Genomic DNA, 14,882 nt, shown 5'->3' with positions numbered 1-14,882 from the left:
ACAATTTTGTCAAGCTTTTCAGCGGCAGTAACGATGTTGGCATTTTCTTGGCTGTCTTACAGTGACGACTGTCAAGACCATTAGAGGCCGGTTTGCATACTTTTCCTTCTCGATGAGAACAACACCCATCTCGCTCTGCCAGAGGCTGTCAGGGTCGTCTCAACAATCGAGAGGGTTGTTCCACAATAATACTACCTATTTCTGTCAAATCCATGCTTTGTTCCTGCCGTCGCTCACTTGGAAGGCTTGCCAAATCAAATCGATGGCGTGAAAGGCCCTTTAATGCTGTCGTCTTCTATCCCTGCGCTAAACATTAAACAGGCCAAGTCAGTAATCTTTTAGATCTGTCATGAAATCGTAACAGTGCCAACCATACCTTCACGGATAGGATCATGTACTTGATCATGTTGAGGGCACGTTGCATGTCGATGGTTGAGGTTCTCGCTTGAAGCATGATGCAAAACTGTGTTAATTCGTCTGCGTTGGTCAAAAGCTGGCGGACGGTGAAGCCGTTCTATGGGCACGCGCGGGCGACCGCTTCGCATTCAAGCCACGAGGTGAAGAAGATCCTGCAATGAAGAACGATCCAGTCCTGGACTCGCTGGATGGGGACGTCAACGCTCGGGGTGTATTCAGCGAGGGCTACTTCCCACCCTCTGGCGCCGCCCCCAAAGGCTTCTAAATCAACCGCGCCTAGGCGATGGACGAGGGCCTCCACCATGGGAATATATACTGCTGCTGTTGTTGTTGTTTCCGGCGGTTGTGGATCCCCCGGGCGGCGTCCGACGACCTGGTCGAGAGCGGGTACAAGATCGGGCATACTGTTCCAGAGGCCGGCCCAGACGTTAAGATCGTGGGGTTTCGATGACTGCGATGAGGCGCTGGGTGCAGGAGCTACCTGAGAAACCTCGTTTTGGAAATTGGCAGGCTGTGGATTGGCGTTCCCAGGACCGGAAAGCAAGGGACCGGTATTCTGGAAACCGGTGTAGTCGAGATAGCTGTGCTCAGGACCAGGTGGCCGGAAAACAGGGTTCCCAGGACCGGCGGTCAGGGTACTGGTGTTCTGGACCTCGGTGTGCTCGAGGGAGCTGTGCTCAGGACCAGGTGGCTGGGGGCCAGTACTCCTAAGGCCAGCTGTCAGGGGATTGAAATTGGGGAGCCTGGTGTAGCTGGGACCGGCGTGTTCAAGATTCTGAAGAAGGGTAGTCAGGGGACTGGCTCTCTGAACACCAGTGTGCTCGGGAACAGCAATCTGGGGGGAGCCAGCATTCCTAGGACTAGTGGGCGGGGGACTGGGTTCCAGCAGAGCAGTGTAGCTGGTGACAGTATTATCAGGGTCAGTTGCCAGGGGATTGGAATTGGGGAGCCTGGTATAGCTGGGACCGGCGTGTTCAAGATTCTGAAGAAGGGTAGTCAGGGGACTGGCTCTCTGAACACCAGTGTGCTCGGGAACAGCAATCTGGGAGCCATCATTCCTAGGAATAGTGGGCGGGGGACTAGGTTCCAGCATAGCCGTGTAGCTGAGGCCAGTATGCGTACAACTAGCGGGCATTTGAGTGGTGTTCTCGGCACTGGCGTACTCGACGTAGCTGTATTCAGGCCCGGAAGGCTGGGAGCCAGCGTTCCTAGAACTGGTGGGCCGAGGACTAGAACCCAGGAGACCTGTGTAACCAGGACTGGTGTACCCAGGACCGGCGGACTGGGCACCGGCATAGTTAGGGCCGTTGAAATCAGGACCCAGATACCTAGGGACAGTGTACTCAAGACCGGTAAGCTCGGCATCCAGTAGATGTCGAATATCGGGCTCATGATCGTTCGGAGGGGGATTGGGTTGAGGAAAGTCCATACTGTCCGGACAAGGGGTGGAAGACCTGGGGCTGCTAAGGGTTGTCGGTGGGATGAAGCAGTCGCCCGAAAATCGGTGGCTCTTGTACCCGTGAAACTCTCGTCGTCGCTGTTGGAAGCTGGTGAGTTGTGTTTCAAGATGGCTTGAGGGAACGTCAACCTGTTGGAGGACTGACTAGGTAGCAAAACGGGTCGTTGAGCTTGTTAAGGAGCAACTAGTGTGTTGTGTGTTTGTCCCGGGATTTTACCTAGGGAGTATAATGTTTCTTCACAAATTTTTGTTTGGGGGTTTTTGTGTTTGTTTGAGGGTTGATTAAATGTCTTTTGCGAGAGAGAGACCCTGACTGTTTGTCGGCTGTCTCTGCTCGGTGGAGGCAGTTGGTGATTTTGAAGCGGTTGGTGAGAAGATGAAGCCGGGCTTGGGATGATTGGGGGAATTTCCGCCACACACTTTCCTCATGGTCTGTCTCATGACGATGACAACTTGGCACATTGGATGCCGCCTTCCTTCTTGTGCTGGCGTGTTACCGTGGTGTTTTCCAAGATGGAGTCGACCCAAATAGGAAGGGTCGGAGCGGAGCGCAAACACGTAGTAAACTTGATAAGTGCATGCTTCTGAATGCAATGCATCGTCTGCGCTAATTTACTCAAGCAATGATTCAAGTGAGTGGTGGTGAGGGAGGACCGAATGCCATCTATGTTCGTGCAGAGATTGAAATCATTCTCTTGGCAGACTCTCGACGTACAATGGAACGAGCCGACGCCAGATGCACCTCAGGATTCTGCTCTTTTCGCCCTGATAATGTGTTAGTGTTCTTTTTCAATCTCCTTGCCTTTGATTGTATGACTGAACTGCATTACCTAGTCCTGCACGAGATGACGAAGGAGCGGCAGAAGCCCGCCGCTCCTCCTATGATGGAGTTTCTTCGGCCCACCGGGTAAGCTTAAACGTTAGCTGCGCCGACATCTCCCCGCCCAGTTGCGCCCGGGTTGGCCGGCGGTGCAGCGATGACAGGTGGTGGTTAGGCGATTCGATGGGCGGCCTCCCCGAAGCAGTGGCGGCGGCTGACCTCTTTGTCCTGAAAGCCGTTGGCTGCACGAGGTGGTTTTGACAAAAATGACTCCAAAGGCCATCGCAAGCGACTGCCCTCGTTTGCCTCCTTTCTTCCCCCCCCCCCTCCTTCTCTATTGACTGGGAGAGTGGCTAAGTAGGCAGACGCACACTGCCATCCTCATCTGGCCTGCAGAGCAACCGAAGGACACCGACGCAGAAGAAGTAGACGCCAAAGACGCAGAGGCCGTTTGGGTGTCGTTTGTGCCTCTGTGCTGGGCAAGAAGGGTAAGAAAGGTAGGTAAGTATGTAGGTACATGCTGCTGTGCCTGTCATGTCATTACGGGGCGAAACAAAAGCGGGTCGCCTGCCTATTGCGGACAGCGACCTCACAATGGCTTCTTTGATCACTGGTCAATCCGGGTCAATCCAGTCCACTCTTGCTGTGCTGAGTCCAGTGGTCTTGTCTGCCTTGAATCACCTGCGTCAGCGTCGACCTCTTGCGACACAGCCACCTTCGCTCCTTCATATCACGCCTCATTCGCCCTCCCCCCCGACCTGCATCGTCGTCGCTGCATCTTATATCCATCTTTCGCGGTGATCAAGAACTGTTTGTCGACTGTTCAAACCATTGCACATTCTGTCATCCCTAGTCCTAGTCGCCTGCCTGGCCGCTTCTTCAGTGTTTCAAGTCCCACAGCAGTCGAGCCTTATTTCGACGTCAAGGCGTTCAACCCCCGCAGCGTCGACTAACTTGCTCCCTACTCCGACACGTTGGTCCGCGACTCGCCGGCACTCATTTCTGACACTAGACGAACGGCGTGAATCTCACCCGAGAGCCTTGAACCTTCTTGTTCTTCTCTCGACATGTGTTTCGGCAGCAAAGCCGACAGGGATGATATTCCCGCCCCGCGTCCCGCACAACGACCTACCTCGGCCCAGCAAGACTTCAAGATGAGCAGCAATTACCACCAACCCCAGTACGCGCCGCCTTCTGGCCCGCCTCCTGCTCAAAGTTCGGCCCAGAACTACGGCCCTCCCTCCGGTCCGCCACCCAGCCAGTCGTACGCGCCTCCGAGTGGTCCACCCCCGGGTCGGAGTGATGACTTCGCCCCACCTCCCGGCCCTCCCCCTGCACATGGAGGCTACGCCTCGCCGTCCGGGCCTCCTCCCGGCCAGTATGCGCCGCCACCTGGTCCTCCTCCTTCTCACCAGAACAACGACTTTGCACCCCCGCCAGGCCCCCCACCCGCCCACGACTACACGGCTCCTCCGCCCGGTCCCCCGCCATCGGATTCGAAGCCGAAACATGACTGGGAGGCTGCCGTCCCAGACACCACCCTCTTCCCGCCGCCGCCGGCCTTTTTCAGCGGCTTCGATCGTTCGCCCGCGAACAACTCTACCGAGCAGGAGGCCGAGGCGGGTGAGGCGTGGGTTAACCAGTATCCTCTTGTGCAACCCATCGACCTGGACCCCACCGCTCTCGAGGCCCTGCGCACTCACAGGATATGGCTGCTCCAGCCTCAAGGGTTCCGCGGGACCATGGCCCAACCCGTCTCTGGTAAATGGGAGGTTGCTACGCAACGGAATGCCCCGGACAGCACCATCATTGGGTTCCCCCCTCTCTACTCTGTCAAGACGCACTCGCCTCACGCCACAGGACGTCCCTTCAAGATCTACTATGAAGTCAAGGTTCGCGGTTCGGCGAGGGAGGTTGACCTCGCTCTTGGCTTCACCGCCCTCCCCTATCCTAACTTCAGACTCCCCGGATGGCACCGTGGTAGTCTTGCGGTCCACGGCGACGACGGGCACAAGTACATCAACGACAGATGGGGCGGCAAGACCTTTACAGACCCTTTCCGCCCTGGTGAAACACTCGGCGTCGGTATGTCGTTTACGGCTCAGGCCGGCAGCATGACCGTCGACATCTTCTTCACCCGGGATGGCAGATTAGTTGGCAGCTGGAACCTTCACGAGGAGAGTGACGCCGAGCAGGACCTGCCGGTCACTGGACTCGAGGGATATCACGACCTGAGCTGCGCCATCGGCACCTTCCAGAAGAACGAGTATGACATCATCTTTGATCCAAATTTGTGGAAGTACAGACCATAAGGACACTGGGCTTTGTTTGAGGAAAGGATATATCGGGGGCCGGCAGCTCCAGCTCCGGGCTGCCAGCTGGGAACAAATTCGACACTTCACTCGTATCATAATCTAAGTTCAGCTCTTCTGTTACTACTCTAGCTATATCTTTGCCTTTACCCCTTTCTCTTCCCACCACGGGTATGCACTGGGCGCATCTTTCTCCATGGTCCCTGTGAAGCGTGGAGCTCGCTTCTGCATGAAACTCTCCATGCCCTCCCTGCTGTCTTTCCCACTGAACAAGTCAAAGAAGATCTTGCTCTCCAGTAGATGCGCGTCCTCGGGTGACTGAGGTGATCGCATGATCATGTCCCGCATGACCCTGACGGCCACTGTGCTCACGTTCGCCGCAATGTCCTCGGCAATGGCAAGTGCCCGAGGAAGTACCTGCTCTGGTTCGACTATCTCGCTGAATAGGTTCCGTAGTAAAGGACTATCGGCAGGGTAGACGGCCCCGGTCGTGATGAGATGCAGTGCCGGCCCCGCGCCGATGAGCCGGGGGAGATAGAAGGACGAACACGCCTCCATGTTGAACCCCCTCCGGCCAAACACGAAACCTATCTTGGCGTCCTTAGAGACGACCCTAATGGAGGCGGGAAGCGTCATGGTGATGCCCACGCCGACGGCGGACCCGTTTATGGCCGCGACGACGGGCTTGGCGCAGTTGTGCATGGCCAGCGCCACAAGGCCACCCGTGTCACGATGGTCGTCGCGGGCGCGGGGGAGGCGGACGGGCTGGTGGAGGTCCATGCCGGCGCAGAATGTGCGGTTTGCCCGGTCAAAGCCCGTGAGCACGACGCACTTGACGCGGGGGTCGGAGGAGACGAGGGCGTAGGCGCGGACGAGGGAGGAGGCCATGGTGTCAGTGAAGGCGTTGCGGGCCGAGGGGCGGTCGAGCGTCAGGACGATCACGGGGGTCGGGGTAGGTGATGAGGACGGGTGGTGAGAGAGGCGGATCTGGGGGAGGACGAGCGTGTTGTAGCTCTCTGGTAGGGCGGACATGGTGATGGTTTAGCCTAGGGAGGAAGCAGGGTTGAATCTGGGATGTAGGTTTTTTGGAAGGGAAGACGATGGGGTGCGAGATGTAGATAATTGTTGAGGGTCACTGGTGGGCTGGCTTGGTCTATTATGAGCTACCATCCGCTGGTTATAGCATCTAATTCGAGATGGCCAGATGGAGGGGAAACGAGCTACTATCGAGTACCGAGGTCCGGCATAGTACCTAGAGAACTCGACGCCGCCTGGAGATTCCTAAATGGACATTTTCACAGCTTGTTAAGGTTTGAGAAACCAGTAAGCATCATGCATTGAAACGCGAAACATTGTGCTAACAAATACATCGTACTTACAGAAAAGAAGTTGTCAGTATGATAGGTAGGTAGTGTGATGTATTCGTACTGCATCAGCAAGGCCCTCCTGTCATAAGTCAAATCACCCCTGTCTGGGTAGGTATCGGCTACCGAAGCTCACCGGGCTCACCTCGATAAGGTAACGACATAGTGGCGATAAGGTGTCGATAACAGAACAGTCCCCCGCGACCGTATGGGCGATCTTGGCACGGTACGGCTGACTCAACCAACCACTGGCGCAAACTAACTGTCTGTACCCCCCCTCGCGATCCTCAACTAAAGACGCATTCAACGCCGATGCGTAGGTGTATTGTACTGCACGTATTGCGTCTGAAAAGAGCATGGTCTATGATTGGGAGGCTCACGAGAAGCTATGTTTCCAGCTGTACATCAACGACAAAAAGTCCCTCGAGGACATTATGGATTACCTCAAAATCCACCATAACTTTGCACCGTGGTGAGTCTCCGTCTCGACGCACTTGGTGCTTTTCTCGCCGGCCGGACCATTCGATCCACCCTACAAGCTTTCCCTCCACCGGGCCGGGATACAAAACGAACCTGGGGAAAGGCATTCTGGACTAATCACCATGACGTATGCAGCAAACGAGCCTTCCAGACCCAGTTCCGCAAATGGGACTTCCCTTCGAAACAGAACCCCGCCTACAAGAACGACCGCCTCGTGGCCCGCGTCAAGGAGCTATGGGAGCGCAACCTGTCACAGAAGGACATGCTGACAGTCTTGAAGGAGGATGGATTTGACATCAAAAAGCGCGAGCTGATCCGCCTGAGGACCAAGAACCGATGGCTGTTGAAGGCTGCCAACGGCGAGCGGCCGAGGGACTCGTCGGACCCGGACCCGGACCCGGACCCGCAACCCCCGCTGATGGCGGACGATGCCTTCGAGGGTCGGAACAATGGTCGGCGGCTGTCGAACGGGGCAGGGGACATGACTCCGGACACCCTGACGGACCACGAGCTGCTTGGGACTCTACCGAACGAGGTCGGCACAGCCTGGGACCAGGACAACAACAACAACAACAACAGGAGAAAGAGGCGGCGACTGAAGGCTTGGGAGGCTGCATCATCCCAAGATGCGCCCCTCGCCCCGCGGTTCCCTTCCGAGACCACTCTCGATGAGGCAAAAGCCATACTTAGCCTGGCCAACGACGTCTATCGACAGGTGCGGACCACGTTTGCGCGCCTCTGCGAAGAGTCCAACATTGTCAAGAAGACCGTTGCGGGCCCCGACAGGTGGGAAACCGTCAAGGACCGCCTGGTCCAGGAGACGCCACAGCTCCAAGAAGTCATGTGGCAGTCCAGGGAGAACCACGAGTCCAAGACGTTGGCGCTCGACGTCATATGCACCGACATCACAAAGCGAGTGCGGACGCTGGACAAGCGCATCACTCTGGCAGAGGCGAAGAACACAATAGGGGTCAACCCCGAGGAGGCGAGAGACCTCCGCGCCGCCTTTGATCGGATCTTGAGGGACGAGGGTCTCAGCTCCAAGTCGGAAGCTGGACCTGCGCAATGGAGCGACCTCAAAAGGAGGTGGGAGGATGGGTCGGCCCTCATCCAGCGTATTCTCGCCCTCGGGACCGACGATCCTGCTTATGCCCAAAAGGTGCGAGCGCTAGATTTGATCGCTCGGGATGTCATGAAGCGGTTGAGGGATGACATCTCGAGGAAGGACCAGCCGAGGAAGCGGAGTCCCACGAAAGCGCCCCGGCAGAGCAACAACGAGTCTCAGCATGAACAGAACGCGGAGGCGGCTCAGCCGATACAGCCAGACATGGTTGATGGCTTACAGCACCCGACTGATTTGAGCAGGCAATACGGCAACGCTGGCCAGGTATCGTCCATGGGCTTGGTGTCCGGCTCGGGAGACAGCCAAGCACAGTTGCTGATTCCGGTGTCGATGCAGGCCCAGGCCAACACCGACCCGATGGCCCACTCGGCGGCGCGAATGTTGTCCTCTGCGCTGCTCGGTCAGGCGAACATGACGCTCGAGTCGCACATGGGTTCGTCTCTTCTGCTGGCCGCCAACGCACAGGCGGCTTTCGTGGGCCAGCAATACGCGCAGCAGTTCACCGCCGCTCAGCCCGTGTTCCACACGCCGGCGCCCGCGAGCGTGGCCGTCTACCTCAGGCTGCACCCATCATCGACGTTCGTGGTGAACGTGAATCTCTGGATCGCGACGCTGAGTTCGCATTCAGTGCAGGATCTGCGGCATGTTGCGGCCAGCAAGTTCCCCGGATCCATCTGTTTGCGGCTGGAGGGCGTGCTGAAGGATGGCAAGGGCGGGGAGATGCCTCTGCAGATTGACCAAGATCCAGAATTGGCGGCCTACTTGGCGCACCTGCAGGGCGCTACGCCGACCTTTAACGTGCAGCTTGTCCCCGGGTGGAAGGCAGGCTGAGACGTTCTCGACTGCTGCGTAGTAGAACCTCGGTCGGGGGCGCCTGAGTTGGTAAAGACGGTGATGTAGGAGAGGGAGACAGAGCGTTGCCGAGCTGCAATACCTATAGAGCTGTGCATGTACTGCTTGTTAGCGGGGCAGGCCGATGCCGGTCGACGGTATGCCTGAAGAGCCTGTAAATGGTCGAGTCGGCGACTTATTCTATTATTTAACGCCGAGACTGATGGAAACAAACAAATCCGGGACCAAGGCCCAATCAGTAGTGCAGCTCTGCTATCTCGAGTGCCGCCCAATGTGTAAGGATGCATGCCCGCTGCCTGAGCACGCCATCCGATTAGGTAGATAGCTGGAAAACTCTTGGCCGGGGGCTCTGGCTGATGGATGGGCGAGAGAGAGGGAGAGAGTGAGAAAGAGAGAAGGAGGGGAGTAAGCAAAGCCACGGTGTTGTGTGGAGTCGCACCGGCCGGGCGAAACCGCGGAGTCCTACCGCATTCCCCGCTTCCGGGCCGGCCAATCCTTATCCCCGACTAGCTTTGCAGGGTGTTCCTGCTGCAGGACTTTCTAGCAGTGCAGTCTGCAGCGTGCATGGATTCCATTTCGCCATCCGAGCTCCAGAAGTGCTAAGACGGACGCAGCTCCACCCAGCTACAAATAATCTTTCCCCGAACTCTACCTGTCACCGCATCCCCCCCTCACGATCGATTCCTCCCCCCCATCGTCCGCTCTCCTCGCTCAGAGCTCTCGACCTCGCACAGCTTTAAGCTGCTTTGCACCCGCGCCTGCCTATCTATCAATTTGATAGCTTCGAATACCGCTCCCATCCAAATCGCATCCCGATCCCTCCGCCGCCGAGTCGAACACGCGCAATGGCGCACATCAGAGCTCGAGCTCCCCAGGCGGCTCTGCAGGGTCTGAGGGCCGCGAGCCCGGCCCCACGCCGCCGATGCGTCGCCCTCGCCGGAGGCGCACGGCACATGTCGAGCGAGCGCCGGCCCGAGAGGCCCGCGTCAAACGAGGAAAGGCAAGGTCGGTCGTTCCAGGGCCAGGTCGTCGGCAGCATCACCCAGCGTCTGGCGCGCGAGAAGGCGGAGCGAGAGAGGTTTGCTGCTGAGCGCGAAAAGTCCGGCAACAGCAGGAACCTTGCCTATACCTTTGGTGAGTTGGAGCCCGACGCCTCGCTACTGCTTGATTGGAGACGTCAAGACAGCAGTAGCAGTAGTAGAAGCAGCAGCTAACGCACTGGTGTGTGTGTGTGCGCAGTGCTACTCACCACAATGGGCGTCTCGTACTACCTTGGCACTCTCGTCCCCCCTAGCCCCAGCGAAGAATCGACCCTGCCGCTGGCCAAGACGATCGCGCCGGTACACAAGCTGAACAAAGAGAACCTCGAGGCCGCCTGGGCCGACTTCGTCAGCATCGTCGGCAAGGATCATGTCAGCACAACGGCCACGGACCTTGAGCACCACGCCGACTCAGAGTGGTCATCACACTCGGCCAAGCCCGAGGAGCGTCCCTTCTGTGTCGTGTTCCCCAACTCGACGGAGGAGGTCTCACAGATCATGAAGATCTGCCACCAGCGGCGCATCCCCGTCGTCGGCTACAGCGGCGGCACCAGCCTCGAGGGCCACTTCACCCCGACCCGCGGCGGCATCTCCATCGACTTTGGCCGCATGAACAAGGTCCTGAAGCTGCACCAGGAGGACCTCGACGTCGTCGTGCAGCCGGCCGTCGGCTGGGAGTCACTCAACGACCAGCTCGCGCAGACGGGACTTTTCTTCCCGCCCGACCCGGGCCCGGGCGCCATGATCGGCGGCATGATCGGCACGGGCTGCAGCGGTACCAACGCCTACCGCTACGGCACCATGCGCGAGTGGGTTCTTAGTCTGACCGTTGTGTTGGCCGACGGTACCGTCATCAAGACGCGCCAGCGCCCGCGCAAGAGCTCCGCCGGCTACGACCTCACCAAGCTCTTCATCGGCTCCGAGGGCACCCTGGGTCTGGTGACCGAGGCGACGCTAAAGGTCACGACGAAGCCCGCCTCCACGTCGGTCGCCGTGTCGGCGTTCCCAACGATTCGCGACGCGGCCAACTGTGTCGCCAAGGTCGTCGCCGCCGGTATCCCCGTCGCCGCCGTCGAGATCCTCGACGACCTGCAGATGCAGTGCATCAACAAGGCCGGCATGACAAGCAAGGCGTGGGCTGAGGCACCAACGCTCTTCTTCAAGTTCGCCGGCACGGAGACGGGCGTCAAGGAGCAGGTGGCGCTGGTGAAGCAGCTGGCATCCCGGTCCGGCAGCAAGACGTTCGACTTCGCCAAGAGCGAGGAGGAGCAGCAGGAGCTCTGGAGCGCGCGGAAGGAGGCGCTGTGGAGCACCATGGCCGTCAAGCGTGAGGGCGACCACGTGTGGACGGGCGACGTGGCAGTGCCGACGAGCCGGCTGCCGGACATCATCGAGGAGACGAAGGAGGCCATGGCCAAGAGCGGGCTGTTCGGGACCATTGTCGGACACGTCGGCGACGGCAACTTCCACACGATCCTGCTCTACAACGACCAGGAGCGCAAGCGGGCCGAGCACCTCGTGCACAACATGGTCAAGAGGGCCGTCGAGATGGAGGGAACTGTCACGGTAAGTCGCCTTTTTGAGGGAAAGGGGTATTTCTTCATGCTGACTTTCACAGGGCGAGCACGGCGTTGGTCTCGTCAAGAGAGACTACCTCCCCCACGAGCTGGGCGAGACGACAGTCGACACCATGAGACAGGTGAGTCGCCGGGGAAAGCTATCAGGCAGTCAACCTCGGGTGCTAACGTTCCCCTCAGATCAAGAAGGCCCTCGACCCCCTTTGCCTGCTCAACTGCGATAAGGTTGTCAGGATCCAGCCGCCCAAGGCGGGCGAGGTCAGCGAGTGGTAAAGCGGAAGCGGCTGTAGGCTGCGACGTAGACATAACGAAGAGTTGCTCGAACTACGTCTAGATCTGAGTCTTGGGTTGTAGGTGTAGGATTAGGGTGGACGCGACACAGACTTAGCCAGCACCATTAACCCCTGTACATATATATCTCCCTGATGCGCCGGTATGGCTGGCGCACAATGCAACATGCGTTCAAAGTTGAGGCAATCGGTCCTCTGCTCGGTGTTCAACCTCTCTTTTTCTGACCGCTGGATCGCGGTCTGCGAATGAAACAGGGTAAGGAGCCCAAGAGCGTGTTGTCTAGGTCTGATACCTCGTCTCATTTGAGGGAGAGACAGAGAACAGTTGATCGGCATGGTACTGCAACACTGCAGAGTTATCCTCATGCAAGATAGTCTCTCCTGATGCTCCCCCTCCTCCTAGGTAAAGACGAAAACAGTGACATCTGACATTTATCATTCATTATCAATCAATGCAACCGTGTACAAAAAAAAAAAAAAAGAAGAAGAAAGGGGGGGTAGAATGGTCGGGAGAAGGACAGTGCTAGTAAGTAGTCTATGATGGAAAATGTCAAAAAATGAAAGGGACGAGACTCGAACTCGCGCGGGTTGCCCCACCAGGAAACAGATGTTAAGCTGACCTTAACCTGGCGCCATAACCAACTCGGCCACCCTTCCTATTTTGATGAACTATTTTTCTTGCGATTAGCTTATATTTCTCACTGTGAAATGTCCCCGGCCCCGCCGTCGTGGACATGAATCCCAGTCCAGGTCTTCTTTCTCCTTCCCATACCTTTCCCTAATGTCCTGAGGTACCTAACCGATGATGACATCAATCAAAACAATCCAACGACAGTCCGAGGTGCTCCTTCTACGCAGCTCATGGCTAATGATGGAAACGTAAAGGCCGAGACAAGCATGTCTTTTTGCCCACATCGGCGCAGCATCGCTCGAACGCCTCCGTCTTGGCGGTCGCAAAATAGGCAGAAGCCTGCGCCCCGTTGACTCTTTGTGTTAGAAAAAGAATGGAACTTTTTTAATTTTTTTTACCTTGGTGGGGGAGGCTCTAGAGATAGGTTCGTAATCGCCAGAATGGTGGTATAGGATGATATTAGATGCTGCTCTGTCTGGCGGACCAAAGGCGGACAGCCTGAGCCTTGTCGACTCTCTTCAGTTACTGTGCTCGATTTAGTCAGTTGGACTTACACGCATTAAAACTGCGCAACTTATCGCAAGCCAACTGTTTTTCTTGTGGTTTAACAGCGGGTTTGCAGCCATGGCGGATTCTCTCTCCGCAGCGGCCAGAATCGCCGGTCTCGTCGCGTTGGCCGCATCCATAGCCAAGTTGACCAATAGCGTGAAAAAGAGTCACAATAATCAAGGGCTGGATTCAATCGCGGCGTTAAGAACTGACGTTCTTGTTGATGACCAGGCTGGGGGTAATACCCGGCAACCAGTGGTGACGGACGACAACTGTCTAATCGGTGACAACAAACCCAATACAATCAAGCTGGTCATCGAGGGTCTCGAAAATGACTGGTTCGAGCGATGTCACGACGGAGGTACTAGTCGAAACTCCAGACACACCACTGTACGATGTCATTCTCTGGCTCAGTAAATGGGAACGCAAGCGTTCAATCATCTAAATTCACTTCATCCTAAGAACAAAGCAGGCTATCGCAATATATGCGACTTCAGTGACCCTGCTGGAGATGTCGCTCTTCACCGATTTCGTCTGTCAAAGCACCATTAGTCGAAGTTACGGATGAGGAGAGCACCTACAGCATCGAGTGGGGTTTCAAAATTAACCGCGATCTCCGCCTGATCGACTACTACAATGACTTCCTCTGGAAGATGACCAAACCCGATGAGCCTAGACATCCACGGTTCGAGATTCATGGTTCAAGTATTACGATACGGGACGCCTGGGCAGGATCATTCGATACTTCACTATAGAGGATTCTCCGGCTTCCCAAAGACGGTAAAACCTATGGCTTGTCAATCTTCCTAGGTTCGATACCTGGCTGAGCAAGATCTACTCGGTGCTAACTTTCCCAGCTTCACAACGTACCCTCCGACAAGTCCCATTCTTGAGCTAGAAGTGCCTTTGAAATATGTCACAGTTGGATGGCTTGAACGTACGGCAGGCATAATGGGCAAGGAAGTAGGTTTTGAAAGTCTAACAACACCTCCGTCGGGAAGTTCACTAGCCGCTGGCACATTCCCTATCCAGCGAACCTGCGAGAAGGCCCCTGTGAACAGATATGGGATTGGAGTCGTAAACGCGTGCTTAACATACAGATCCTCAACACTGTTGCTTTCCGGCCAATCACTGGGATTCCCGCCTGGACGCCCATTACCTCGAAAGGCTATGAAGACAATGGGCTCATGATGCATTTTTCCCTCGATGAAAAGGCGCCGAATACAAACTTCAGTCCGGGGTTGTCGCGGTTGCAACGCGTTGGAGCCATTCACGACCAACCCACCCACAGTCTGAAGGTCAAGAGGCGAGCCATCTCGTGCCCTCTATGTGAGATATTCATGTGTAGCAAAGTGCAAGCACCCATCACCAACCATTTCATGCGCAAATTGCTAACAGCGTCCCCCAATGTAGCCTACTACCTTGTCGGCACATCTTCTATGACGAGTGTGCGTCAGATGGAACGGTGTCCGAGGTTCTTAAATTCTCTGGTGTGATCCAAGCGCTTTCGAGGGATCCCTATTCGGCAGGCTCGTTCTTTCCACCACCAAAGGGGAGCATTGTAGGGCTGGCCAACGAACGGATGAAAAACATGCCGCAACACAGGTCGATTGAAGCTGGTCGGGACGTTTTGGCAGCATTGGCCCAGACCTCAAAGTCTTTGATGGGCGACGAAAACGGACCATTCTGGCACAGAGTGTTGTTACATACCTTTCTCGAGTCCAAGGGCAAGACAGGAAGGTCTACGATCAAAAATTCTCCTCTTGAGCAACATCCGGAACTACTCCAGTGTCGGGTAGGTCGAATGCTGTCTGAAAACGCTACAGAGGTCGTATTTCGAGGGGACAAGGCAGAAGAGAACTCGACAAACTGGTTCGAGCTTGTACTGAACTTTCAATACGAAGTAATCGCCCCAGACAACACGAGGGAGCAAAAGAGCCGACATTTCTTGATTTTGTGATCAATTGA

The 14,882-nt window shown here is 56.4% G+C and overlaps 5 protein-coding genes across 5 annotated transcripts; 3 read left to right on the top strand and 2 right to left on the bottom strand.

Moving 5' to 3' along the window:
• Positions 1-479: 479 nt before the first annotated feature.
• Positions 480-2,625, bottom strand: CDEST_12135 (uncharacterized protein). The gene has a single exon (XM_062928291.1). The coding sequence runs from the start codon at positions 1,844-1,846 to the stop codon at positions 515-517; it is 1,332 nt and encodes a 443-aa protein (XP_062784342.1). The 5' UTR covers positions 1,847-2,625; the 3' UTR covers positions 480-514.
• Positions 2,626-3,442: 817 nt separating this feature from the next.
• CDEST_12134 (Putative SPRY domain, concanavalin A-like lectin/glucanase domain superfamily) lies at positions 3,443-5,126 on the top strand. The gene has a single exon (XM_062928290.1). It carries the CDS (start codon positions 3,764-3,766, stop codon positions 5,006-5,008), a length of 1,245 nt encoding a protein of 414 aa, XP_062784341.1. The 5' UTR covers positions 3,443-3,763; the 3' UTR covers positions 5,009-5,126.
• A 1-nt stretch (position 5,127) lies between these two features.
• On the bottom strand, positions 5,128-6,040 carry CDEST_12133 (Putative enoyl-CoA hydratase/isomerase, ClpP/crotonase-like domain superfamily; the record flags this gene model as incomplete). Its single annotated transcript, XM_062928289.1, has 1 exon — positions 5,128-6,040. The coding sequence occupies one exon, from the start codon at positions 6,038-6,040 to the stop codon at positions 5,141-5,143; it is 900 nt and encodes a 299-aa protein (XP_062784340.1). The 3' UTR covers positions 5,128-5,140.
• A 632-nt stretch (positions 6,041-6,672) lies between these two features.
• Positions 6,673-9,154, top strand: CDEST_12132 (Putative Clr5 domain-containing protein). The gene is made up of 2 exons (XM_062928288.1): positions 6,673-6,844; positions 6,988-9,154. The coding sequence occupies exons 1-2, from the start codon at positions 6,729-6,731 to the stop codon at positions 8,804-8,806; spliced, it is 1,935 nt and encodes a 644-aa protein (XP_062784339.1). The 5' UTR covers positions 6,673-6,728; the 3' UTR covers positions 8,807-9,154.
• A 308-nt stretch (positions 9,155-9,462) lies between these two features.
• CDEST_12131 (Putative FAD-binding oxidoreductase/transferase, type 4, FAD-linked oxidase-like protein) lies at positions 9,463-11,987 on the top strand. Its single transcript, XM_062928287.1, has 4 exons — positions 9,463-9,961; positions 10,067-11,433; positions 11,486-11,566; positions 11,625-11,987. Exons 1-4 carry the CDS (start codon positions 9,673-9,675, stop codon positions 11,715-11,717), a joined length of 1,830 nt encoding a protein of 609 aa, XP_062784338.1. The 5' UTR covers positions 9,463-9,672; the 3' UTR covers positions 11,718-11,987.
• Positions 11,988-14,882: the final 2,895 nt, after the last annotated feature.

The sequence above is a fragment of the Colletotrichum destructivum genome, chromosome 8 (genome assembly GCF_034447905.1).
Source record: "Colletotrichum destructivum chromosome 8, complete sequence".
Taxonomy (NCBI): domain Eukaryota; kingdom Fungi; phylum Ascomycota; class Sordariomycetes; order Glomerellales; family Glomerellaceae; genus Colletotrichum; species Colletotrichum destructivum.
This window is presented reverse-complemented; position numbering and strand designations above follow the sequence as displayed.

Excerpts from the sequence above, each read along its gene's own strand:
- CDEST_12135 (XM_062928291.1), bottom strand. The coding sequence starts at position 1,846 with ATGGACTTTCCTCAACCCAATCCCCCTCCGAACGATCATGAGCCCGAT.
- CDEST_12134 (XM_062928290.1), top strand. The coding sequence starts at position 3,764 with ATGTGTTTCGGCAGCAAAGCCGACAGGGATGATATTCCCGCCCCGCGT.
- CDEST_12132 (XM_062928288.1), top strand. The coding sequence starts at position 6,729 with ATGGTCTATGATTGGGAGGCTCACGAGAAGCTATGTTTCCAGCTGTAC. Across the intron at positions 6,845-6,987 it reads CACCATAACTTTGCACCGTG|CAAACGAGCCTTCCAGACCC; the intron begins GTGAGTCTCCGT and ends TGACGTATGCAG.
- CDEST_12131 (XM_062928287.1), top strand. The coding sequence starts at position 9,673 with ATGGCGCACATCAGAGCTCGAGCTCCCCAGGCGGCTCTGCAGGGTCTG. Across the intron at positions 9,962-10,066 it reads GAACCTTGCCTATACCTTTG|TGCTACTCACCACAATGGGC; the intron begins GTGAGTTGGAGC and ends GTGTGTGCGCAG. Across the intron at positions 11,434-11,485 it reads AGATGGAGGGAACTGTCACG|GGCGAGCACGGCGTTGGTCT; the intron begins GTAAGTCGCCTT and ends TGACTTTCACAG.